This window comes from Anguilla rostrata, chromosome 8 (genome assembly GCF_018555375.3).
Source record: "Anguilla rostrata isolate EN2019 chromosome 8, ASM1855537v3, whole genome shotgun sequence".
NCBI classification, from domain to species: domain Eukaryota; kingdom Metazoa; phylum Chordata; class Actinopteri; order Anguilliformes; family Anguillidae; genus Anguilla; species Anguilla rostrata.
Window position 1 is genome coordinate 35,856,076 of NC_057940.1, and position 25,317 is coordinate 35,881,392.

The following is a 25,317-nucleotide window of genomic DNA, read 5'->3' on the forward strand; positions in this document are numbered from 1 at the left end:
ACACACTTTGCATCATGCACCTTGAACAAAAACAGTGTACACTGATTACTGAGTTTACAGTGTCAAAACTATATATCATATAAATATACACTGGCTGGTGCTTACACTGTTTCTGCTCCTCTAACCATAAAAAGCATGTTTTAGTGCATATCTATAGTGTGCCTCTATCATGTAGCCATGCTGAAATATAACCCGCAATATGTGTCTTTCATAGAAAGCACTAACTCTGTGTTATAGTGTGTACTGTCTCTTTATTAAATTGTGTATTGCTGAGCTGATGTGTCAGTGGTGTGCTGTGACTGTGCTTCAGGGTGACGTGGGGATGGCTATGGGGAAGCTCTATGGTAACGACTTCAGCCAGACCACCATCTCCCGCTTCGAGGCCCTGAACCTCAGCTTCAAGAACATGTGCAAGCTGAAGCCCCTGCTGGAGAAGTGGCTCACTGACGCAGGTGGGAGCAGAGGGTGTGGGGGTCGCGCTGTGCGGGTGTGCGTGTGTGTGCACCTGCACGTGTGTGTGTGTGTGTGTGTGTGTGTGTGTTCATGTGTGTATGTGTGTTTGTTTGTGTGTGTGTTGTTTGTGTGTGTGCCCATGTGCATGTGCACATGTGTTTGTTTGTGTGTGTTCATGTGTGCATGTTTGTGTTTGTGTGTAAGTGTGAGAGAGAGAGTGAGACAGCAGAGTGTGTGTGTGTGTGTGTGTGTGTGTGTGTGTTCTGTGTGCATGTTTGTGTTTGTGTGTAAGTGAGAGAGAGAGAGTGAGACAGCAGAGTGTGTGTGTGTGTGTGTGTGTGTGTTCTGTGTGCATGTTTGTGTTTGTGTGTAAGTGAGAGAGAGAGAGTGAGACAGCAGAGTGTGTGTGTGTGTGTGTGAGAGAGAGAGAGTGAGACAGCAGAGTGTGTGTGTATAGTTAATCTCTCTCTCTCTCTCTCTCTCAGAGACCATGGCGATAGACTGCACTCTCCCCAGCCCCAGCTCTCTCTCCTCTCCCACCCTGAGCTTCGAGGGGCTGCCCGGGCGCCGCAGGAAGAAGCGCACCAGCATCGAGACCAACATCCGCGTGGCCTTGGAACGCAACTTCATCGCGGTAAGACAGAGCCGCCGCCCGCGCTCAGCTCCCTGCTCGACCTATGAGAAAGGGAGACGTGTTAACATAAGGTCGAACATAAAAGCTACGGTGTGCTGCAAAAAACTACAATGTGCTTTAGAAAACAATGGTCATGGCATTGTTTGATTGCGAATCTAAAAGTGTGGAGTACAGAGCCAAATCAAGAAGAAAAAAAAGATGTCTTTGTCCCAAACAATATGGAGCTCACTGTATGTAAGTGAAAGAGCAAGGAAAGAAGTTCAGAGCAAAGAGGGTTGCAAAAGTGTATGGTATTTAGGGCACTTTCACATGCAGCCGCAGCTGTTTGTGAGTGCTGTGTGAAACCTGAGAAACATGGCGGTTTCAGACGCAGACGTAAACCTCACAGACGCTCAGAGCACTGTGACAGAGGCTGTGCCCGTGCTATTGGTGGTGAGGCCGATGTAACCGTTCCCCCACAGAACCAGAAGCCTACCTCAGAGGAGATCCTGCATATGGCGGAGCACCTGAATATGGAGAAGGAGGTGATCCGGGTCTGGTTCTGCAACCGGCGCCAGAAAGAGAAACGCATCAACCCCTCCAGCGTCACCCCCCCCTTGCCCAGCCAGCCCCCCCCTGTGACGCACAAACCCCCCTGCTACAGCCCACACATGGTATGGCCCGCACTCTCCTGACCTCGCCCCTTCCCCCCTGCTACCATGTTCTGGCGTGAGCATGGTGTCTACCAGCTGCCGTGTGACCTGATTTTTCTGATTCCACCCACTCCAAATCCACCCCATTATTGCTTCCACCCTGAGCATGATCTCACCACCCCACCCTGCTCGACTTTACCCCCGCCTCGACCCAAACCCCGCCCCCGCTTGCTCCGCTCTCCCCCTCGCGCTCCGCGTGGACCCCGCCCGTGTGGTACTGTTCACACCCACAGCGCTCGCCCACGGGACGCACGCTTTCATCTCCTCACCCCTGCGTTCCCCTCGCTCTTTTTCCCCTCTCTCATTCACTCTGTCTCTCCCCCCTTCAGATGTCCAGTCAGGGACTGTCCCCAGCTGTCACCAGCCTTAGCACCGCAGGTCAGTGTGTGAGCCCTGTCCCTCTGTCTGTGTGTAAAGCCTGTCCTCTGAAGTGTAAGGTAAGGAGGTGTGTAGAATGCTGTGTATGTGTGTGTGTGGGCGGGGGGTGGGGGGCTGTGGGGGGGTGGGGCAGAGGAAGAATGTGGGGCAGAGGATGCAGGGTGTGGGGTGTGGTGTGGGAGGGGTTTGCCGGTGGTTTTGATACGGAAAAGGGCACCTGACGTCGGGCTTCCGTTGCGGGGACAGGCCTCAGATTTATATCTCGCTCGGCTGCTCTCGATGGTGTGAAATAAAGATTTTATACGTCTCCAGGCATAAAGGCACCGAATAGGATCTTCCCTCTGGCTTTCTGCAAGGGATTGTGGGGAAAGAGAGAAACGGTTCACCAAAAGTTCAGTGGGGCGGCCTTTTGTATGTTGTTTCTTTTCACTCACAGAAAAGCCGGACCTTCCTGATGGTGAGCTCTAAGTTTAGCTTAGCTTCGGAAAAAGACCAGTGACAGCTTAATTAACATCTGTATTACCTTCACACTGAAATGGCACTGTCCATTTCAGCTATAGATGAGTGAGGCCTATAGAGTTAAAGCACACTGACAGTAATGATGTCTTTTCTTTTTTGTTTGTTTTCCCCTCTTCTTCAGTAACCACAACATCTTCAGCGATGTGCCCTCTGACACCAAGCAGCCCAGTGGTTATCGGCTCCTCCCCTTCTCCAGTGACCCCGCCCCCCTGCAGCACCGCCAGCCCCGCCCCTCCCAGCCACAGTGCGCTGAGCCTCAACCCGAGGTGAGATATTGCAACACCGTCCGTACACTCAAACTCATGCAGAACACAAGCTGCCTCAATTCTACCAGGTTTTTAAAGTACTGTCACTGCGTTTCTATACTCAAATTCACGTTAATTCTCGGCCAGTTTCCACCACTGAAATCTCACAGCATTCGTAATCAGTGTCGTGCGGTTCAAAAGCAGTTTAACAGGTCAGTTTTTCTGTTTGGGTAAATCAGGGGTTTAAGTTAAACAACATAATAATTAACAGTGTCATCACCATGACTGAATGACGTTCAGTGACTTTCCTGTAAAGTAATGAGCTCTTTATGTGTCTCTGGCTTTAACTGGTCAGCAGACCCAGAGCAGCAAAGTCACTCAAGTTGCCCCCTGTACCTCTGGAATCCAAACGCAACCAGTGAGGAGCAGCATGCCGTGCATTTTCATATGGCCAGAGAGACATCACTCATTATAAAACACAAAGGTGGCTGCTGTCGAATGTAGTTTATCCTCCATTTTGAGATGTTTTTTAGAGTAATGCAATACACAGTAAAGAAAGCACTGATCACTTGGCACGTACTGGCAGTAAATATTGAGGCTTGCAATATGAAAGATGTTCTTTTCCTCCAGTTTGTGATGATGGATGTGAGACCAGTTGGAAAAACTGATAACAACATAATGACACATTTTTTTCAGTTCCTTCAACCCTGAGCAACTTAACTGCCCCTCTTCCTCCCCCTCCTCCATCCTTCCATCCTCCCAATCTTAGCATGGCTGTTTCCTCACCCTTTGAATGTGGTTTTTGTTCACAGCTTGTGGTGTACTGGTAAAAAGAATGGTGACGTGTCTAACTACATCACCAATATGGCCGCCAATCTGAGGTAAATAAGAGAGAGAAATGGCTGTTCCGCATGCACACACACGCACGCACACTCACACACACACACACACACACACACACACATGCACACACACACACTCACACACATGCACACACACACACTCACACACAAACACACACATGCACACATTCACACACACGTATGCACACACACTTATGCAGGGAAATACAGTGGTATGCACAAGTTTGGGCACCCTTGGTCAAATTGCATGTTTTGTTAAATCTCTAAGTGAAAAGAAGTCAACACAACCTCTGCAGGGTACAAACTTAAACATGACATATTTCTGCAAAGGTTCATGCACAGTTGCTGTATGTTTGTTGAATTTAGCAGTTAGAAAAAATAAAACAGTAAATATTGTGCTTTATTAGTCTCAAAAACCACATGACTGAGAAAAGCAGCTGACTGAGAAGTGTTATTTTAACACGTCCAGCTGGAGTTTCCACTCTCAGAAACATCACTAAGAAATGTAAATTAAGGTCAAGGCAGTGTTTCTCACACAAAAATGATCTGCATGGAAGAGTTGTCAGAAGGAAACCTTTCCTGTGATCTTATCATAAAAGCCAAAGTCTGAAGTATGCAATACAACTTTTATAAATGATAAACGACTTTTTGGCACAAAATGCTGTGGATTGACGACACATAAATTCAGCTGTTTGGCCACAACCATCAAAAATACATTTGGTGAAAAATAGGGGAAGTATTTGGAAAAAAAACCTTTCCAGCTGTTAAGAATGGGGGGGGGGGGTGATCTATTACTCAGCCAGTGGCACAGGAAACTTGTGGGTGGAAGGAAGAATTGACTCAATTAAATATCAACAAATCCTAGAAGCTAATGTCCCGGAGTCAGCGAAGAAATTAAAGCTGAAAAGAATTTGGATATATTGCAATAAGACGATGATCCAAATCATCAACATCTCAAAATCAACCATGCGCTACTTAAAGGGACAAATGATTAAGGTATTAGAAATGCTGTCATAGTTCCCAGACTTGAATATTATTGAAGATCTGGGGGAAGGTCTCAAACATGTAGCGCATGCAAGAAGAAGAATATTTATGAACTAGAAGGGATCTGCAAGGAAGGATGGAGAAATCATTCCTAAAGCAAGAACAGAGAATTATAAGCTGGCTACAAGAAGTGTTTGTAAGCTGTGAAATATGCTCGAGGAGGTGTTGCTGACTGGTGCCTGACAGGGTGCTCAGACTTTATCACATGCCACATTTACTGTTTTTATTTTTTCAGTCTGTTATATTCCACAAATAAAATGTAATTGTGCGCTCAAAGAATCAGAAATATGTCATGTTTTAGTTCTCTGCAGCGGTTGTCTTGACTTCATTTTTAAAAAACAACATTTAATTTGTGCCCTATGCATGCCACTGTATGTATGTGTACAGTGAACACAAATTATTCAAATCCTAAATATAAAGAGAAACAAAAGTCAAAAAATCTTCAGAACAACTGTTTTACCATTTCTTACAAATGTGTTGCTTGAGTAAATAACAATAAATACAAAGGGAAATTTGGTGTTCAGAATGTTTGTAAATGCAATAATATCAGAACATCTCTTGCTCACTGTTTCTGTACTGGTGCACAATGGTGGACGCTGAATTAGTCACATATCTGGAAAATGTGCTCCTCTGAGCAAGATCGCACTCTTTGAACTTTGCACTCCTGCTGATGTTTCCTCTGTCAATAAATAAAACCCTTCATCTAGGCTCCTTATAATATCTTAAATAACATTTTGTAGAGGTATTACTCTCAAGAGCACTTCTCTCCACAGCTGGAGAGTGGCTGGAGGTTTTTGATATTATGTATGAGCTTCATCATGTGGGCTTACGACAGGGCTCTTATTGGGTTGTGCGCATTGCAGTGAATTACAGCGCTCCTAAACTTGCTTGCACGTGTGTGTCTGTCTCTCCGCCTCTGTCTGTCTGTCCTGTCTGTCCGTCTCCTGCGGCGCGCTCGCTCTGCGTGTCTGTCTGCTCGCCCGCGCATTTCCAGGAACACAGCGATGGGGGTAAACGCGGGGAGGAGCCAAGCTCTCATCAGCAGCAACCCCCTGGCTACCCTGCAAGGTGTGTGGAGTCAGAGCAGAGAGCAGCAGCCTGCACGGACTATTACGCTGAGAGAGTTAGGCAGGAATATAGTGTAACATCTGCCCATTAATACATTTATTGAAAATGAGAAAAAAGGTTGCCTTATTTACTTAAACCTAAACTAGCGAAAGATGTTGACGATATGTATGTGCAAGTGCGTGAGCACACGTGATGGTCTTAAATGGAAAAGCTCACTCCAGGTAGGTTACCAAAGTTGGCAACCCTGCTGAGGGCCTATCATCACTAAAGAGGGTCTGGTTTTGGAATGGGTGAGAATGGAGGGTTACCTGGAAAAAGGAGGGGAAGATGGAGACATAGAGAGAGTAACCAGGTTAGGGAAAGGAGGGTGAGGCAGAGGAAGAAGAAAGGATAGAAGTTGTCTGAGCGAACAGAGATGAAAATGTTTTTTTTTCACGCCATCCCCATTTAAGCCTTGCACATCCATTGGTCCTGTCAATCAGCTATCTCTTTAACAGCCTTCCTCTACTGCCCGCCAGCTCAGTCGTTTTCCTTTTCTCTTCTTCTGTTATCATCATTTCTTCCTTCGTTACTTGCGCTCTCACACTCGTTTCCGCATTGCTTTCCATCCGCCATGTTACAATGCTGAAGTTTTGTTTTTGAGTTTGAGCTGTTGTACATGGCCCCTCCCCCCTCCCTCACGCTTTCTCTCTCTCCCGCCCCCTGTCTCAGCTCTGGCAGCCAGTGGTGGTCAGCTGCCCATTTCCAGCCTTGAAGGGGGCGGCGCTGTGATGCTGGGTGGCACGGGGGGCTCGGCAGGAGGGGGTCTGCCTTCCTCCCTTTTCCTCAACCACTCCTCCATACTGCCCCTGACGCCCGGATCCGGCATGGGATTGGTCGGCGCCTCCATGGCCAAGGCCGCCCCGGCGCCCTCGCTTCCCCCCATCGGCAGCGTGAGCGTGAGCCCCGGCTCCTGCTCCCCCGCTTCCTGCCTGAGCCCCGCCTCTTCCTGCTCCTTCAGCGAAGCGGGGCACAGCCCGCTGGATCTGGGAGGGCCCCAGGCCGAGTGACGCACCCAGAAAGGCCAATCACAGGAGGAGGAGGAGGAGCCGGAGCCGGAGGAGGAGGAGCGAACAGAGGAAACGGAAAACCTCACCTTTCAACCAAAGCCGTCTCTCTCTCTCTCCCTGCCTCCCTCCTGCCGTCTCTCACTTCCTTTCTTTCTCTCTCTCTCCGAGTCTTTCAAAGCCAAAAATACACAGAATGGAAGAGAGGAGAGGGGAGAAGGAATGGAGTGTAGGAGGGAAAAGGAGAACGGGAGAGATTTAAACCAAAAATGATCTAACATTACCTATACAGATGGAGAGGAGGCATTGTGGGAGTTTTTTTGTCACTTAAGAGTGAAGACTGCACCTTGTCTGTTTTCTTTAGTGAAAGGATTAACAGAAAGGTCAGGGACGCGTGTTGATTCCTGAGAATCAAAAACTGTTCCTGTGTGTGAAAGGACGACAAGGGAAAAAACAGAAGGACTTTGGGAAGGTCAGTAAAGGGAAAAGAAAATAAAGGATTTTAAAGCCAAAAGAAAAGAAACGGAAGGAAAAGGAGAGAATGACAAAAAAATGACAACCATGCCAAAATCCCCTAAACCAAAATACCAAAAACCGAAACCAAAAAAACGGATGGAAAAGCTTTAACTAAAAGACCTGTAAAATACTGACCGTCCAGGACCAGACAACAAACACAAACAACACCAAACCATCCATTGTTCTTTTTTTATTCATTTTTGTATTGCACTTATTTTACATTGACATCTATTATTAATACAAATCGTTTGTGTTTTTATAAATATTTTATGTTTGAATGAGCTGAGCTCAGATATGTATATTGCGTAGTTATGTCAGTGTCTCTGTACCTACCTCTTACCTTTAGCTCTGTGAACATCTGGTAGATTCTCTTTGCGATTTCACATGCGGAAGAGTGGGTGCCTGTTCCTTTCAAAAGATTTAATTTTAGAAGATTTACAAAGAATAATTCTTCTTTATTTATTTATTCATTCTATATGTTCGCTGTTTATGTGGTCAGTGGTCCGTTCTTGTTATTGTTATCATCGTCATTACCATTTTTATAATATACTTTCTCAGTTTCCAAGAAAAAGGCAAGTTCAACTTCCGAATCTGCGATTTAGATATAGTGCCTGTCATTACAGTAGTATGCAGCAGAGGTATTCATACACACGCACGCGCACACACACAAACACACACACTGACACATGCATGAAATATAAACCATGGCCACGCTCATTGGACTCCACTTCCCATAATCCAGTGCCGCACATCCTCTCAGACAATAACGCACACTGAACGAATGGATACCTAACTGTCCTAACTAACTGCTGTGCACACATTTCTTCTCTAGCAGGCACACACGTCTACACACACATCCGTAGGCCCGTTTGGGTCATTCACAGCAGCGTAGACTCATGCTGTCATCTGTTCGTGTGCGGCTCTGAAGTTCTAGCTTTGTGTGTGAAGAGAGCATCTGTGAAGCAGCGAACGTGCGTCAGTGCGGGAACATTGTTCCGTTGCCCTTTTGTCATCCTTGTTAGACAGCCTTAATATCGTACCGTCGGCGTGGGTGGATGGGCACACGTGGGCTTTTAGTCATCCTTCACTTTCCTTTCTTCATTCTTCTCTTCATTCCAGAAAGTGTTCTTGTTTTTAAACATTAACTCCAGAATGCCAAAGCGTTTATCCTACGGCTGTTTCTGAAGAACCGTAGGGTAGCTGTTCCTACAAAGAATTCAGAGAAGATGTCAGCCATGACCAAAAATAAATAAATAAAAAAAAAATGCACACTTAAAAGAGAAGGACCAAAAAGCAACACCTTCCCCCCCACCCCTGTCCCTCTGACCTTTTCGACTGCAGCCAGCGGGGAGCACAGGTAGGGGGGGTACTGGTGGACCGCATGGCGTGAAACTGAGAGAGACATTGCCTCATGAGCAATGGTTAAAACCAAAAACCAAAAAATGACCCAAAGTGAAGAAAATGAATGACAGCCAAACCAAAACCAAATCAAGCCAAATATGGGTGGAGGATGGAGGCCTCGTAGAGGGTGGAGCAGTCACGTCTGTCTGTCTGTCTGTCTGTCTGCCTGGCGAAAATAGACAGGCGCACATGGAGGCCTGGACTCATGCCCTCCCCCTCAATCTCTCGCTCTCTCTGTCTCTCTGAAGTTCATTTATTCTGGTCCTGGACGGAGAAATATCGAATGACCTCACTGAACTTATAAATACTTTTTCGTTTTTTCGCCTTTATGGTCTATCCATTGAAGCTGTTTGATTTTTGTCGTCTAGTTTCTCCTCTTTGGGATACCGTCGCTTACTTTCACATTTCTCTCATTTTTGTTGTGCTAGAAATTTTCATAAGGTGGTTGCAAAAAATACTGTGAAAACGTAGCTTCCAAATTTTTTTTATTAGACTGGAAAAAACAACCAAAAGAAAAAAATCTGTCGTAAAATAAGCCAAAACTTAAAACCAAAAGCAAAACTTTTGGGACAAACCAAAAAGTAAAGACACAAAACTAAGAACAAAGCTTTATTACACCTGTCCTGTAACTACCCTCCCCATCCCTCTTAAGTGGAAAGGGCTGGATAAGTCATAGTGACTGTGTGAGTGTCAGTTTGTGGAAGTGTACAGGGAAGTTTCAGGAAGAATATTTACTGTTTTCACATATACATACATACAAACCATGAACAAACCCACATGCACAGATTCAGACACGCACACTCATGTATCCATGCACACACGTACCTGCATGAACACCCACATAAACATGTCAGCACACACACACACATGCTCAAACACACATAAACATAAATGCGTAAGCAGTTATACATGTGTACTCAGACACATATCTTTCCTGTCTTTCTACACAAGAAACGTTTGGCCAAAGCATGTGTGTGTAAAAATGCGCATACAGAAATATATGGAAGTGTTTTAATAGAAATGGGAAAACAAAGAAGTGTCCAAAATAATAAGAAAAACAAGTTCTCAACATTAACTTTTAGATGGAATGTAACTGTTTGTGCTTCTATAGATTTGTAGAAAAAAAGATCTACTGCTTCTCCTTGTTCTACTGTTTACTTATTGCTAATGTATAAAAAATGAAGAAGACTTTGTGAAGAAGATAATGACTTGATTTCCAGACCAAAAACTTCAGCTATCTCTCGGGGGTTTTAGTTGGAAGATTTTTATTATCTATTCTGGGAGGCTGGGTGTTGCTGGTTTGATTTATTCACATTTTATAAACTGAGAACTGATGTGTATGTACGTTTATTTCTTGTAATCTGGTAGTTAAGTTGGGAGGGGTAGCATTAAGATTGTGCCATAAAAGAAAAAATAATTTTTAACTGATACCAAAAATGAAAACTTTGTTCCTGTGTGAAGGGTGGAGGGGCGTGGGTAGAGGGCTAGTTATGCCAGTTGGGAATATAAACACCCTCACCATCCTGATGCCACCCAATCAGAGATTCAGAGGGAGAGCTGCTTCAGCAAATAGCTTTATTTGGGGGTGCGGCCTGAGAGCAGCACTGTGTACAGTAGCACTGTGAGGATGCTAGCTGTACTTTTGGTTTGAGAGGTGCTGCGGACATGGTGCAACTGTGTTAAACTCCAAAGTGGCTTTATCTGTATGGGCAATAAGTGAGGAGGTTCTTCTGGAGAATACAGGCCATTGAACATATTCTTTGCTTAACCCTCTGTGTCCAAAGTTAAAACTTGAAAGAGGAGTTTCAGAAACAGCATATCATCAGAGCCCAAACAGATTACAGGACTGGAACGGAAGTTACAGCTGTGATTTTAAACATGAACTGAACTTGGCTGAAAACAGGAAAACCACCAAGAACAGAAACGGTAGTCATGGTAGTCAGATACTGGTTTCCTAACAAGCAAGATGTCAATTATTATTGATGTCTAAAAAAAATATCTATCTAGCCAGTTTACTGTGTGTAATTTTGTACATTTATTAATTTTGTACTTTACCAGTGCTGCATATGTACAATGAGACATTTGAATGTGGCAATAATAATAATAATAATAATAATAACTGATATACAGTATGTGTAACATGCAGAACATTTTACCCTATGGTCCTTATTTCAGGCCTCATATAATGACATGTGAGTCTGTTTCTTGACATTAAATATAGTTTCATAACCAGCTGAACTTTACCCTTCAGACAGTGATCCAGAGGACTGTGCACTCTGACCCCATTTGCCAAAGCTTATTGAAAATAGCTTCTATTCCACAGAACAGCACCAGTGCTAATGTGGGATTTCCATCTGCGGTATATGGAGCAGCCATCGAGTGGTCTGTATGTGACAGACTGTATAAGTACGGACCAGAGGCAACCATCTGAAATGCTACTGTACGGTTGCTAGCCTCACAGCACCGTAAGCTGCACACGGAAAGCGTGCCTCGCACGTGTGTTCCGTTCTTCTCCCAATGCTAAATGCACACTCTTCCTCGATTTGGCCACGATGTCTCCGCGGCACGCAGCCGGCCCAATCAAAGGCACCCTTGTGCGTGAGAGGGGCACTCCTGTAACAAGCGAAAGTTCCTGCGAAGACAGGAACTCCCCTCCTCTGGAGGTGCGTCCTCGCGCACAGTGCTGCTCTTTTCGGTCGACCCCCTCCCTCACCAGCTCTCTCCCCTTCTTGCCTTTATCTTTGTTCGTGTGTGTTTTTCTCATCCACTGTCGGAAGTAAAAGAGAGATAATTCATCATATACCTCATGTTCTTCGATGATAAACCAAATATACAAATGCATTTTTTTAAAAATGGGGATCATGCTAATTTTGGGGGGTGGGGGGGGGGGTGGGCTAGGGGAGGGGGGTGTTAGCGGGAAGTGACTTAAGGGAATGGATAAAAACACAGACAGTAAGGTTATAGGCCAGATGTAGCTTGAGGCTGGCAAATGCTTTGACATGTGATACAGAAGCACACAAATAGACAAGAGCCAATCACAGAGCAGCTGAAATCCCCCACTCCACCCCTGCATTGTAGCACGGTTCCCTGGGATGCACTTGTGTGTGGTTGTGTTGTGCTTCATGTGCTTGTGATGTAACAGCATGCGTCAGAAACGCTGGCTGCAATATCTGCACACTCCGGCTGACATATTCTGATCTGAAATTATGTGAGCCGAGGTAGGCCTAGGGCACCGTTAACCGTACTTCCTGCTCAGGACCCTCTGTAGTGGACAACACCGCCTCCTTTTGTGACTAAAGAGGAATGGCACCATCACTGTTGCAGCTGCCAGCCCCTTGTAGCCTGCTAGAGATGTGAATAGATCCGCTGAGCAGTGGATCAGAACAGAAGGCCAAACTAAGCCCCTCCACCAAGAGGTGCAGTGGCCTCCAAAGAATGACTCTGTTCTGACCTAAGAGGCACAGCTCAGCTCAGTGCAGTGCAGTGCAGGCATCGGGCTAACAAGGCATCGAGCTAATGAGGCTTCGGCCTAACAGTAAGGCATCAGGCTAACGAGGCACCGGGCTAACAGTAAGGCATCGAGCTAACAAGGCATTGGGCTAACAACAAGCATCGGGCTAACGAGGCACCGAGCTAAAAGTAAGGCACTGGGCTAACGAGATTTCGGGCTAACAAGCAGAAAAGAAAATTCCAGGTTCAAAAAGTAAAAGTCCTCCCCAGTATTTTGTTCCAATCACCTGGATTTGGTAATTAGCACGATTCTTCAGTCAGGAGGGAGAACTAATTACTGAAATCAGCTGGCTGAGTTCATGGGTACAAGAAACACATGGACTTTCACTTTCTGACCCCTAGACTTTTCACCTCTGCTAAGGAAGCGCAGGCTAACAAGTCATTGAGCTAACAAGACATGGCTAACGAGACATCGAGCTAACAAGACATTTGGCTAATGAGATATTGGGCTAACTAGGTGCACACCAGCTGGAGACCAGGACTCACTGTCTGATGTGCTTGTTTGAGCTCGGCAGTGTGCAGGGAACCAGGGGAAGGGGGCGTGCTCAGGATAGGATGAGACTGCGTTAACCTCCCGACTCATACACTCCATGACCCTCCCATTCCCACCCCACCCCTCCTCAACTCACAGGCAGGGAAGGGGTGAGGCAGAGGGGTGACTGTGCAGTACGGAGAGGTCGAGAGAGGTGCATGCAAAGCCTACCTCCCTGCCTCTGTTCTCTCTCTTCTCTCTCGTAAAGCTGTTCCTGTAACTCACTGTGGTGTGGGGCGGGTGTGTGGGGCCTCTCTGTAGAGAACCCAGAGTGATACCAAAGTCAAACCTCTACAGTGGGTCCTCACACACACGCACACACATTACATTACATTACATTATTATACATTACACACATATACACATACACACACACTCACACACACACATACCTGACTCTGCCCCCTACCCCTTCCTAGATTAGACCAGGATCTCAGAAGTGAAAAGCACATTAAAACTGTAAGTTTATGAATTTTTAGTTTATGAGATTTTCTCACAGTGGCAAGCACTGGTAGAAATTTAGGATAAGCATTCATGATACAATTCCAATATACAGTATATACTGTAACAATGTCACATCAGTTTCCGTCGTCCTATTGCATTCTGGGGGCATGCAGGTATGCTGTGTGTGTGTGTGTGTAGTGTAGATAGGTCAGTAAAACTCAGCGGAGAAAGAGTGATAGATTTTAAAGAGTTTATCCCTTCACTTCCCCCTTACACTCCTGCTTTCCTTCTTTGTGCAATGCAGCTTAAATCCAAAGGCACTGAAAGAAGGAAGCAAATGAGGATTTTACAGATTACTGGTGAAAACCTTAAAAAACGAAACCAAAGAGCTCCAATATTATCTCTTCTCTGATGCATCCATGCCTTTTGTCCATATCCGATTTCATTCTTCTGTCTACATTCCTGGTTCATATAGTGTTTGAAGCAATGACCTCAGCTATCCAAAGGGAATTAATAATACTAATAATAATAATAATAATGATGATAATGATGATTAAATTATTATTTTTTAACTATATGTCACTGGGGAAAGCATACGCCTGTTATAAATATGGTGATGACGATGATGATGATGATGATGATGATGATGGTGATGACATGTTACTATATCTGTATCGCTGTACCTGTTCTTATTCTTCTTTCATTTGTACCGCTGAAAATCTCTCACTTATTTCTGAGTCTGAAACCCTGAATCTTTCTGTTGGTTCTTTTTACACATCTCTGTCTGTGTGTCTGTTGTTCAAGGGGGTGGGAGGGGGGGCAACTTAAGTGTTAGGAATAAAGTGCAAACTTAGGACAACTTTCCTGTCATCTGTACTCTTTCCTGTCACCTCAGTAGACTGCGCTAATGTTTTTGTGAATAATGAATGTAGCCTATCAAGGCGACAGCAGTACCAGCGTTAGCGATAACTCTACAGCATCCAAACACAGCAGAACCCCACATTCATATCTGTTCTCACAGGCTGGTGCAATCAGCGGTAGCTCAGGCTCGACACTCATGAAACTGAAAGCATCCATTTATCACAGGAAGATTTATAAAAAGTTATATACCACTGAATATTTCTCAGCTGAATTCTCATTAGCAGTAATGCCCTTGGAAATCAAAGAGGGTAGTGAACCCCAGACCTGGGTCAAATACCTATTTGTTTTGGGTTCAAATGCTTTTCTACGCTTTACTGATCTTGTCTGGTGTATTGGAACCAATGAAAAAAATTGCAAACCCCACCTTCAGGTCATCTTGGCAGGCTCAGTTACTCCAGGCAAGATCAACAGAGCACAGAAAATGATTCCAAAACAAATGCATATTTGACCCAGGTCTGGTGAATACACAGGATTGTGCAGCTGGCTAGATGTTAGAGGGATGATTAGGTGGCCAGATGTAGAGAGCCAGCTATGTGAGCAGTTCACACCAGGCTAACACTTTAATTTCATGTATCTTTAAGGACCTTAAGGACCTAAATTCAAGGCCTTGTTCAAATGGCAGCACTACATAGCACTGTGGCATTGGAAAAGTCAGCATGCATGTAAATGGTTTTTATTTGAAGTTAGTGCATGCACATATGAGTACCAAAAAAGGGCCTGCAGAGTTCTATAAAACGGTTCTGTGAATCATGTTGAAAAAAAACCTCAGTGAGGGACACGGCATCCTGGGACACTGAACCTACAGCCGGTTACTTTTTACTGGACGGAGAGCCAGCTGCAGGTGCACGTTCTCCAGTGCGATACAACGGTGCAGCAAAGCAGATTAGCCTGACTGAGCTGCTTCTGGTCTCCAGCAGAGGGCCCCAGCGAGGCAGTATTGAGGAATGCAAGCTCAGGTGCTTACCTCTGCACAGAAAGGTGCACAGAATGAACTCTGTGTGACTTTACAGGCTGTGGTTCACACTCAGCTGTGTCACTGGATCCTAGACCAGCTCAAGTCTTGAATTAATTAGTGACAGGGAGAACAGGCTTTTGGAAGCGAGGTGTCAACTGATATAAACGAAAACCCAGAGGGAAAAGCAACGGCTGCACAATGTCACAAAGTGAACTGATGCAAAGTTGTGACAGTAAATGAGTTAATTAATTAAATAAATCTATATGAAAAGCACTGCATATGATGTATTGATATGACTTTTCATGTAACAAATACAGCAGGACACAAATAGTTGTGGCCTGTTTTATATATTTAGGTTGACAAAGTAGTTAAGATATGGATGTAAATGTTGGAATATGGTGCCTTTCAAATAGTTCAACCAATGTAACATAAAACTGAGCAAATCCTGCATTGCATCTTTAAGTATCTTTCAGCATATTAAAGCATCTTTAAGCATCTTTAAGCAGTGCAATGCCGAGTTACTGAGAATGGCCTGTTTCCAAAACAAATAACGAGGAAGTCTTTTTGCACAATCCTAAATGGCGCCGCTGCCTTTATCCCCCCCCCCCCCTTCCCCTTTCAAAAAACAAATGTTGACTGAAGGCTTGTCTGAATTCTAATCTGTCCTGTCCTGCAAGAGTGGAGCCCACATGTAACACAAGACTGGGAGCAAAGGAGCATGGAAAATTTCATCTGAGTTTTTACTTCCTGCTCTAACACCAGCTGATGCTCAACAGCACTCCTGGGAATAGGGGAAGACAGCTGAAAGACAGACAGCACTGTCCTCCAGAGAGACAGACAGACAGACACACAGACATAAAGACAAACAAGAGCAGGGACAAACGGATGGATTTGCGACGAGGAGTTTCCCAAAACGTATCGATCCGTCCTAAGCCAAACAATATTTCTTCTCATATACCCGGCATACGCTTTCTCCCAGACTCAAATCTGGCTCCCTTGAAATGGCTTCTCTTTTGTCTCCCGCCATAAATCAGATCAGTCGGCATTTTATGATGGGAAAGGAGGTGGGAGGGGAGGGGGGAGAGGAGCGGTGCAGCTGCAGAACATTAATACTCTGTTCACCATTCATAAAGAGAAACGGCCTTGATCCAGGCCCAAGCCCGAGCTTGGGAAGAAGCTCCTTTGTGGGTGAGACCAGGAGGGAGGGTTGGAGCGCTCCATCTGCAGTTCACTAGGGAAGCAGATGGGACGGGGGACCACCGCTGAAAGATTTGTTTAAGTGAGCTCTGAGATGCATGAACTTGTCTAAATACTGAACAATGGTGCTGAAGGAAAGTGAAGACCAGCATTAGACACAGTGGTGTACCCCCCCCCCCCCCACCCCCACTCCAAACCTCTCATCATCACTGCTTCAGGCCGAGTTTCAATGAGCATCACTGCATCTCACTGAACTGAGATTTACTGCATCACTCAACTAAACTTCAGTGAGATTCACTGCATCACTCAACTAAACTTCGGTGAGATTCACTGCATCACACTCAACTAAACTTCAGTGAGATTCACTGCATCACACTCAACTAAACTTCAGTGAGATTCACTGCATCACTCAACTAAACTTCGGTGAGATTCACTGCATCACTCAACTAAACTTCAGTGAGATTCACTGCATCACTCAACTAAACTTCAGCGTGATTCACTGAATCACACTCAACTAAACTTCAGTGAGATTCACTGCATCACACTCAACTAAACTTCAGTGAGATTCACTGCATCACTCAACTAAACTTCAGTGAGATTCACTGCATCACACTCAACTAAACTTCAGTGAGATTCACTGCATCACACTCAACTAAACTTCAGCATGATTCACTGAAACGCACTCAACTAAACTTCAGCGTGATTCACTGAATCACACTCAACTAAACTTCAGCGTGATTCACTGAATCACTCAACTAAACTTCGGTGAGATTCACTGCATCACTCAACTAAACTTCAGTGAGATTCACTGCATCACACTCAACTAAACTTCGGTGAGATTCACTGCATCACACTCAACTAAACTTCAGTGAGATTCACTGCATCACACTCAACTAAACTTCAGTGAGATTCACTGCATCACACTCAACTAAACTTCAGCGTGATTCACTGAATCACACTCAACTAAACTTCAGCGTGATTCACTGAATCACACTCAACTAAACTTCAGCGTGATTCACTGAATCACACTCAACTAAACTCAGCGTGACTCACTGAACACACTCACTAAACGTCAGTGATTCACTGAATCACACTCAACTAAACTTCAGCGTGATTCACTGAATCACACTCAACTAAACTTCAGCGTGATTCACTGAATCACACTCAACTAAACTTCAGCGTGACTCACTGAATCACACTCAACTAAACTTCAGCGTGATTCACTGAATCACACTCAACTAAACTTCAGCGTGATTCACTGAATCACACTCAACTAAACTTCAGCGTGATTCACTGAATCACACTCAACTAAACTTCAGTAAGATTCACTGCATCACTCTTACAGCATGTCACTGCCTCATACTGAACATTAGGCCAATTTTTTAAATTTTCCATCTCTCAGATTACAACCAAATAAGGCAGTGGCAGTTTACCTGAGGACACACACTGAAGAGAATAGAATATCCCATCTGGATATCAAATGCCACTGTGGAAATATGCCACTGCAACATGCAGGCGCCGGTTTGAAACCTGTCTAAATATACACTTGTTTTTCTCCACACACAAGCTCAGACATTTGTTTGTTGTATGTTCTGAAATAAATCCCAGACGGTGGCTGTGTCTGATTGCGTGTATGCCTGTGTATGAGTCTGAATGTGTCTTAGACTGGATTCTCCCTGTAGTTTCCTTTTTTTGAGATTATTCTGCAGTGTCCCTCCCTACCTGTCTTTTACATGTGACCACTCCTCTTCCTCTCCATCCCCTCATTTCTAACCTTCCTTCAGTAATCAGAATATAATTTTCACTTAAAAAATAGTATTCAATTTATCTTAAAACACACACACACACACAAATGGCAATGCTAGTTAATTCTAGATTTATAAAGTGTTCTCATAACGCAAAGTGATTCATCCAAATAATAAAAAAAAAGAAAAGAAAAGAAAAACTCTACAAGAGGAACAGGCCCCTTGTTGTCTTTTAAACCCCAAAGGAATTCCAATATTAACACCTGAAAATATGAAACCCTGTCCACACAGGTCTCTGTTCCTCAGGTGTAGCCATAGAGACTCTCTTTGTGCAGTAATCCACCAGACGTAGGAATGGCCGTCCAATTACAGGCAGACGCCAGTTTGAAAAGCCAATAGAGTGTGCAGTTGCACACTGTCTCTGTGCTTAATTAAAAAGTGGGACATTCCTTCTGCATTCAGCCATCTTACAATTAACGCTTTATTGCACAGAACTTTGATGGGAGCTCGGAACCCACCAAAGGCCACTTTGGACTTACAAGGCCACAGATATGGTTATGGTTCACCTCAGAAATGGAAAATACCTATAAGAAAAATGATGGTATCATTTATCATTTAGAGGTATCACTTGGAGGTATCGTTTAGATTACCCACAAGTATATAAGCAATGTGCATATCTAATAAAAATATTTGCTGGTGGAAGAAATATCATTGATCAGGCAAAGTCAGAACCAGTGTCAGCTCTGTTTCTGAATTGAACTTCTGCTAATCACTTCTTTTGCCAAATAATTTTTAATATTTGACATATTCAATCATTTCAGTTTTGCCATATAGATCTATTTTTAAAATATGAATGTATTTGCTTTGGTGAAAGGTAAGATTTTAAAAGGTAAAATATCAAACTGAAAAAGAAGGTGTTGGAATCATAATTAATATCGAAAGATGCAATAATAATTTCATAAGGGGGTCCAAACATGCTGTTGAAACTCCTGATTAAGTTTGGGCACATGCTGAAAAACAAGGTGTTGAGCAATACAACTAATTTAAAAATATAACATTCAAATATTTTACAGTAAACTGACAGACTTGCTCACATTCAAGAGAGTGGATAAAAGTGGGGCAAATATCACTAACAGAAAAATGGTTTGAAACCAGTTAGAGCAGTCATATACATTTGTTTAGTCCATTGAGAGATGCTTTTCATTGCTACTGTGATTAATCTTCAACTGTCCACACAGTGCATTGTACAAACTTTATAGGAGCTGTCCATCATCCACCCACTAATATAAACTAAATTTATGTAATAATTTATTGGTGAAATAATAATTCGTTAATAACACAAAAAATTACATTCGAATGTTTTATTAAAATGTTTTGCGGCATTAAAATGTTATTATGAAAGAAAAGTGGAAACTATAGTCTATACTTTAATGAGGTGAAAAGTCAAACAAACACGAATATCGTGAATTCCAGGGTTAGGGAGAACCTTCACTCTGTTTGGTGCCGTTATTTATTTATTTATTTATTTATTTAGCGCTTGTCTTTTCCTGGCTACTTTACTTCTTTTCGCCACTAGATGGGGCTAGTTTCTTGTCATTACATCTTTGAAAATATACTTCAAATTCAAATGGTCTTCGTGTTTTGACTTTTTCCAGTGTACTTCTTCAGATTTTTCCGTTCGTGTGTAGCCTACATTATGGTATTAACCATAACGTAGGCTACACAGTACTACTGCACATTGAATTGCAGAACGACTTTGAAAACGTAGTTTCTATCATTTATATCCGCACTGTCAACAATGTGCCGCCCTTTTTCAATATTGACACGACTTTTCATTTCAAGTTTCAAAGCCCTTTCGTCGATTTATTCAATTTATAATGTACTTCATGCGAGACCAGTTCGCCTCCCTTTCATCGTTTGGCTTGATGTAGTAGACCCGAGACAACCTCACCCCCATTAAAACCAAAGTAGGCCACCCAGTGAAAAGTTAGGTTTCCCTGGCGTGGTTCATCCCCACCCACTGTGTATGTATGGAAATGTGTATTAAGCTTCATTGATTTTTGATGTTATAGTAACACAAAATTGTCTAAATTTTACGCGCAATCACCTGTTGACCGTTGATGATTAATCGCTAGTGCCAGCTGGTGGTGATAAGATGCGCTAATAACATTTGCCAAATGGATAGCGTACTTCATCTTGAGTCAAATTAATAACCGGGCAAAATATATTTTTACTTCTTTATTATTCCGTGGTGCGCTTAGTTACAAAATGGATCATGAATTCAGCCTAAATTGATTTTAAGATTTCGTAAAATTTTTGGCCCAGTTCCTCAGATTTAATTCCCTTTTGTGACATTTTGAAACCAGTGTAGGCGAAAAATCCTCCGCGTCAAACCTGTCACTGTCGTCGTAATTCAACCCACAATATCCTCCGTGCGCTGCCATTCCTCGACGCGAGTCAGCACTGCTGACAAATATCGTTGCCCGTTTAAAGAGGTGCGAGGCTGGCTCATACATGTGACGTTTTGACTATTAGAATTACTCTTCATGTAGGTGTTGACGGACCCGTCCATCAACACCTACAATATGAATAGTAATGACTAACCAGTACCACCCCCTCAGGCGTTCTTCCTACACAGGTGGAATGACAGGTCATATTTCCAATGTAGTTTTTCAAGCCTTTATTTTGAAAAGAGGATATAATTTCACCTCGAGCTAAAAACATTTGGTGGGGGGAAAAAATCACCGCAGAATACGTGAGTACGAGTGGGCCACAGTAGCTTTGTTCTCTCGAAGGTTGTCAGTACTTCTCAGAGAGGCTTCTGTCAGTGTGTACCAGCATGTGTTGTCTGGCAATGCACCTCAGATGTATCATGTTTAAGTGCCTCACCGAAATGGCAATGTCTCCCAGTGTGACTGACGGCGCTCTCTGGTGTGACAGTGCGTCTCCCAGAAAGGTCTCGAGCAGTGTTTCGTGTTGTGATGCGCTTTGCGACAATCTGTTTGCAAACAGCGCCATTCAAAAATACTGAGGTTCGTTCTGAGAAAGTGCGTCTGACGGAGGGGTCAGTGGGACGTCTCGGTGAGCATGTCCGATCATCCGCGCGCATCTCGGAGATGACGGCGTTCATCCTCTCCCAGACTCCCACACACGGGATGTGCGGTAGCACGGTGCAGCAGGTGCGTTGGGGGCACTTACATGTATACAACCGGAGGTCCCGTGTAAACGTGAGCGGAGGAAAGCGCGTTCCCAGGAAGGGATAGACCCGGTGTAGTCTGGACACAGGCTAGTGTAGAAAGAGCTCCAAGGTGCGATAGCCCATTTTCCATTAGATGGAGATAAAAACATCTCCCTTCAGCTAAAGGTGGATTTCATTTGTTAAAATTCTATTATTTTTATTATCATTTTCAGTATGGAGGTCACAGTTTAGCTTAATGGTCATTATGCCCTCGAGCAGCGTGTTTACCCTGAATATCAAGCTGTATAAACGGACCTTATATAAAAACGCCATCTGTTTAAGTCGCGCTGGTTAAGTGTCCCTGCTAAATGGCAATAATGAAAATATAGGTATGAGGTGAGAAAAAGCTCCGTATTTAAGAAACAATTAAGCCTCATTTCAACTGAAAAAAAATAGGAAGATGTTCAAAAACAGAAACATATCTGGCAGCACAGTTGGTTTTTAACCAATTTTAATTAACCCTGATTACAGTTTAATTACAAGTTGGAAAAAAAAAAACAAGAGAATCATAGAAGAGAAGTTCAATGTTATATCATCATGGTATTAAAACTCATCTCCCCTTCTGCGTGTTACATAGCTACAGAGGGAGAGACAGACACCTTTACATAGTAAAATACAAGACTTCTTTTTTTTTCCTTTAAATGACATCCCCCAAAAATGAAAAAAATAAAAAAATGACAATATGTGACAAGATAGCATACCTCTCTTCCCCACAGATCAACTCCCCCCACTACATTTCCCAGCAGCCCCTGCTCTCTTATTTGCGCTGAAGTAAATGTCGAGCGCAGTAACGTTTCCGTTAGCGTACAGCGCGAAGCTGGGCTGGAAGAGGACAGAGGACGCGGGGGAAAGCAGAGGATAATGAAAGCAAAAAAAATCATTGTACACCAAAAGGGGAGGGAACTCAACTACACCATATCGGTGGGGCGGGGGAGAGGTAAATAATTCAACAATAATGATAATTATTATAATAATAAGAACAGCGAACGGCAATATCGACATCGAGAGATAAAATCAGATGAGGTGGGGGGATCCTATTGTGAAAAATGATCCGTGTACATTTCCTGTGCCCCCGTCCCGTTCTTCTGCCGTCACACTACAGGTGGGAGCGACCAAAATCTCCTCCCCCCACCCTTACAGGGGAGGGGTCTGGGGCCGGGAAAAGAGACGGGCAGTGCAGCTGAGAGAGAGTGCCGTTTAAGGTACAAAAGTTAAAATGGGTAAGGCAGCTGTCAGTTAAGAAGCAGACGCGGGCGGGGCGGGCGGTCTGGCGCGGTGCTCAGACGCTCCGGTGCTCCGGCCGACGTGCCGCCTGGGGGACGGCCTTTTCCAGACTAGCCCCCCCAAAGCCTGGGAAGTGCTGCTCTCCTCTAATGCGTCTGCGCCCTCTTTGTGTTCCTCCACGGCCTGCAGCCGTGAGGTCAGAGACCCCAGGGGGGAGAAGCGCTTCCGCACTCAGCCGTTAGGACCCCAGACGGCCGGAGCTGGGTCGCACAAAGAGCCTTCCCGCGCGGCGCAGAGGCCGCTAATTTTAGCCGCCGCCCTGCGTGGCTCCGTGCAGATGTGGAAATGCCACAGGTCCGCCAGGCGGCCAGCCAGCTGGTGGTGCTGCTGGTAAATGGGAGCCAGCTGCGGTCAGCCGGACAGAGGGCATGCTGGGAAATCGCGCCGGACCCAGACGCTCCTGGCCACCCGCGCCCATACCGCCAACGTCTGAAGAGTCCTTTCCCCGGTTTTCATGATTTACAAAGTGTTTTTTTTTATTTTTGACTGAGTTTCTTATTAAAAAAAAAAAAAAAACATTCCCCCACTAACGACCCTCTAAATTCCTAACGACAGACAGAGAGGATCCGATGCGCCCCCTCTTCCCATAACGCCACTGGAAGAAAATTAAAATAATAAAAATGACCACCATTTACAATATTCATAGTCAACACACACACACACACACGTGTGCGTCCTTATACTACATGTTTTAACATGGATTATAGTTTACATCGAGATCGGCATTTAAACTTTTAGTTTTTTTTTTTACATGCTATAAAACAAGGCAAAGAGGCAGTGTGTGAGGTCCAGACGTGTGTGAGGTCCAGACGTGCCCTCCCTCTCGTCAGCGCGCGGTGGGGCCCCCTCTCCCGCGCGACCGGGCCCCGGGGAGAAGGAGCAGGGCCGCGTGCTGCAGAGCCAATGAGAGGGACACGGAGCTAAGGGCATCGCGGTGCGTGCGTGACCCTGTCCAATGGCTGCGCGTGAACTCCTGAGGGGGGCGGGGTCACAAGCGTACGTTACTGTACGGGAGACGGGACGCTTGGGGTCAGGCTCCGCCCGTTCTCTTCTCTCCCTCCCGCTCTGCCGCTCACTTCCTGTGCGCCTTCCTGTCTGAGCGCCCGTCTCCGCCTCTAACCACTCCGCCCCCCACCCCCCCCCCCTTAGGGATTTCAGGCGGAATGATAGACCACGTCGGGTGTGAATTCACCTGAAAAACCTGCCACCTTAAGAGCCTTCTTCCTGTTTGTCACTCACACCAGGTTAAAAACAAGCTTCGAGTACTTCTACAAAACAGGATGTTTACAGAACAGCTCAGAAAGCCACGGCCACGTGACGACTCAGTAAAAATCTCACAATAAGGGGGGGTTATGGGTGCGAGGCCTGAGGCCTGGTCAGCGCTCACAAAACGTGTCATTCAGTGCCGCTTCTGACAGAGCGAGCGAGAGACTGACTCTGCCATTCACCAGCAGCCTGCATTAAAACGGTGAGCCGTGCCAGAGCGGCGGTTCCGCACACGCACCTGTCCCGCACTGGACTTGGTTTGGGTGAAAAGGTGTGAGGCACCGTGAGGGGGAGTGGGGGTGCGGGGTGGGGGCTGGGGGTGGGTGGGATTGAGACTGTTAGAAACATGGATCCTCTGGGAGCCGCACTGCACAAGACTGTAAACACAACTGCACTTCTGCACACTGGGGTGAAGCTGCCTGTGCGCTAAGCCCAACGCGACCCCAGCCCCGAGCCAAACCCCAGGTCCTGGACAGGCGGGGGGGGGGGGGGGGCCCTGGGTGGGGGGTGGGAGGCTGAGACGGGCGGGAGGAGCCGAAACGTGAAGCGGCCCTGACTCCGCCCTGCAGCGCTGCTCTCAGCTGTCTGAATGCTCGCCTGGATGTATGCAGAAAGGGGCGGGCCTTCCAGTCAGGTGATTCAGCCCCGCCCCCTCTACCCCACCCCCCAGCTCCAGTTCCGGTTCGTTCGTGGAATCAAAGTCAGCTGATCAGAAAGCCACCCGCCTCTGAGCGGACGCAAACCAAGCCGCGAAAAAAAAAAGGTTGTCGTCCCGATAAGCCCACCAGTCCAGGAGCTGTCCCTGTAACGGCCTCGCTCTCCTCAGTGTGGTGCGTGAGTGGACGTGTACGAGGACAGGCACTTAAAATCCCGCGTTTCAGAGTCTAAAAACACAACAATAAAAACCCCCGTTTCACGGAGGTCGGGGCCTTCCGGAGAGCAGAGGCGGGGCCAGGGTGGGGCTCGGACCGGAGAGCCGCTAGTTCAGCCACAGCTTCGGCTTCCTCCTCTCCTCGCTTGGACCGGCGCCCTCTTCAGGCTCGGCGGTGGAGGGGCAGGAGGTCTCGCTCTGGAGAGGGGCGGAGGTCCGGGAGAGCGAGGGGCGGCGGGAGAGAAAGGGGTAAAGCACAAAGGCCACTGTGAGAGCAGTCATCACGCCCTGGACTGGGGGGGGTGCTGGGATTAGAGTTTGCTGAGGTTTAACGCTTGGAGGGGGTGTCAGTATTGGAGCATCCCGCCTCCTGTGTCCGTCCACATTAGTGTAAGCGTGAGCACACAGCCTGGCCCTGTGTGTTAGTGCATCTGTGTGCTCATTAGTGAGTGTGAATGTGTGAGAGGACATGCATGCGAGTGTACGTGTGTGTGT

At 45.5% G+C, this 25,317-nt stretch overlaps 2 protein-coding genes across 3 annotated transcripts in view; one reads left to right on the forward strand and one right to left on the reverse strand.

Moving 5' to 3' along the window:
• Window positions 1-10,199, forward strand: part of LOC135261552 (POU domain, class 2, transcription factor 2-like) — a 54,915-nt gene extending 44,716 nt beyond the window's left edge. For both annotated transcript variants that reach the window (XM_064348001.1, XM_064348000.1), the window contains 8 exons: window positions 311-452; window positions 939-1,087; window positions 1,549-1,740; window positions 2,109-2,157; window positions 2,798-2,942; window positions 3,734-3,802; window positions 5,823-5,896; window positions 6,608-10,199. In XM_064348001.1, the coding sequence (XP_064204071.1) occupies window positions 311-452; window positions 939-1,087; window positions 1,549-1,740; window positions 2,109-2,157; window positions 2,798-2,942; window positions 3,734-3,802; window positions 5,823-5,896; window positions 6,608-6,945 (1,158 nt within the window). In that variant the 3' untranslated portion in view covers window positions 6,946-10,199. The remainder of the gene's footprint in view (window positions 1-310; window positions 453-938; window positions 1,088-1,548; window positions 1,741-2,108; window positions 2,158-2,797; window positions 2,943-3,733; window positions 3,803-5,822; window positions 5,897-6,607) is intronic.
• An 11,636-nt stretch (window positions 10,200-21,835) lies between these two features.
• LOC135261554 (ETS domain-containing transcription factor ERF-like) overlaps window positions 21,836-25,317 on the reverse strand; it is a 44,311-nt gene continuing 40,829 nt past the window's right edge. The window contains exon 6 of the mRNA XM_064348002.1: window positions 21,836-25,020. Within this exon, the coding sequence (XP_064204072.1) occupies window positions 24,931-25,020 (90 nt within the window). The 3' untranslated portion in view covers window positions 21,836-24,930. The remainder of the gene's footprint in view (window positions 25,021-25,317) is intronic.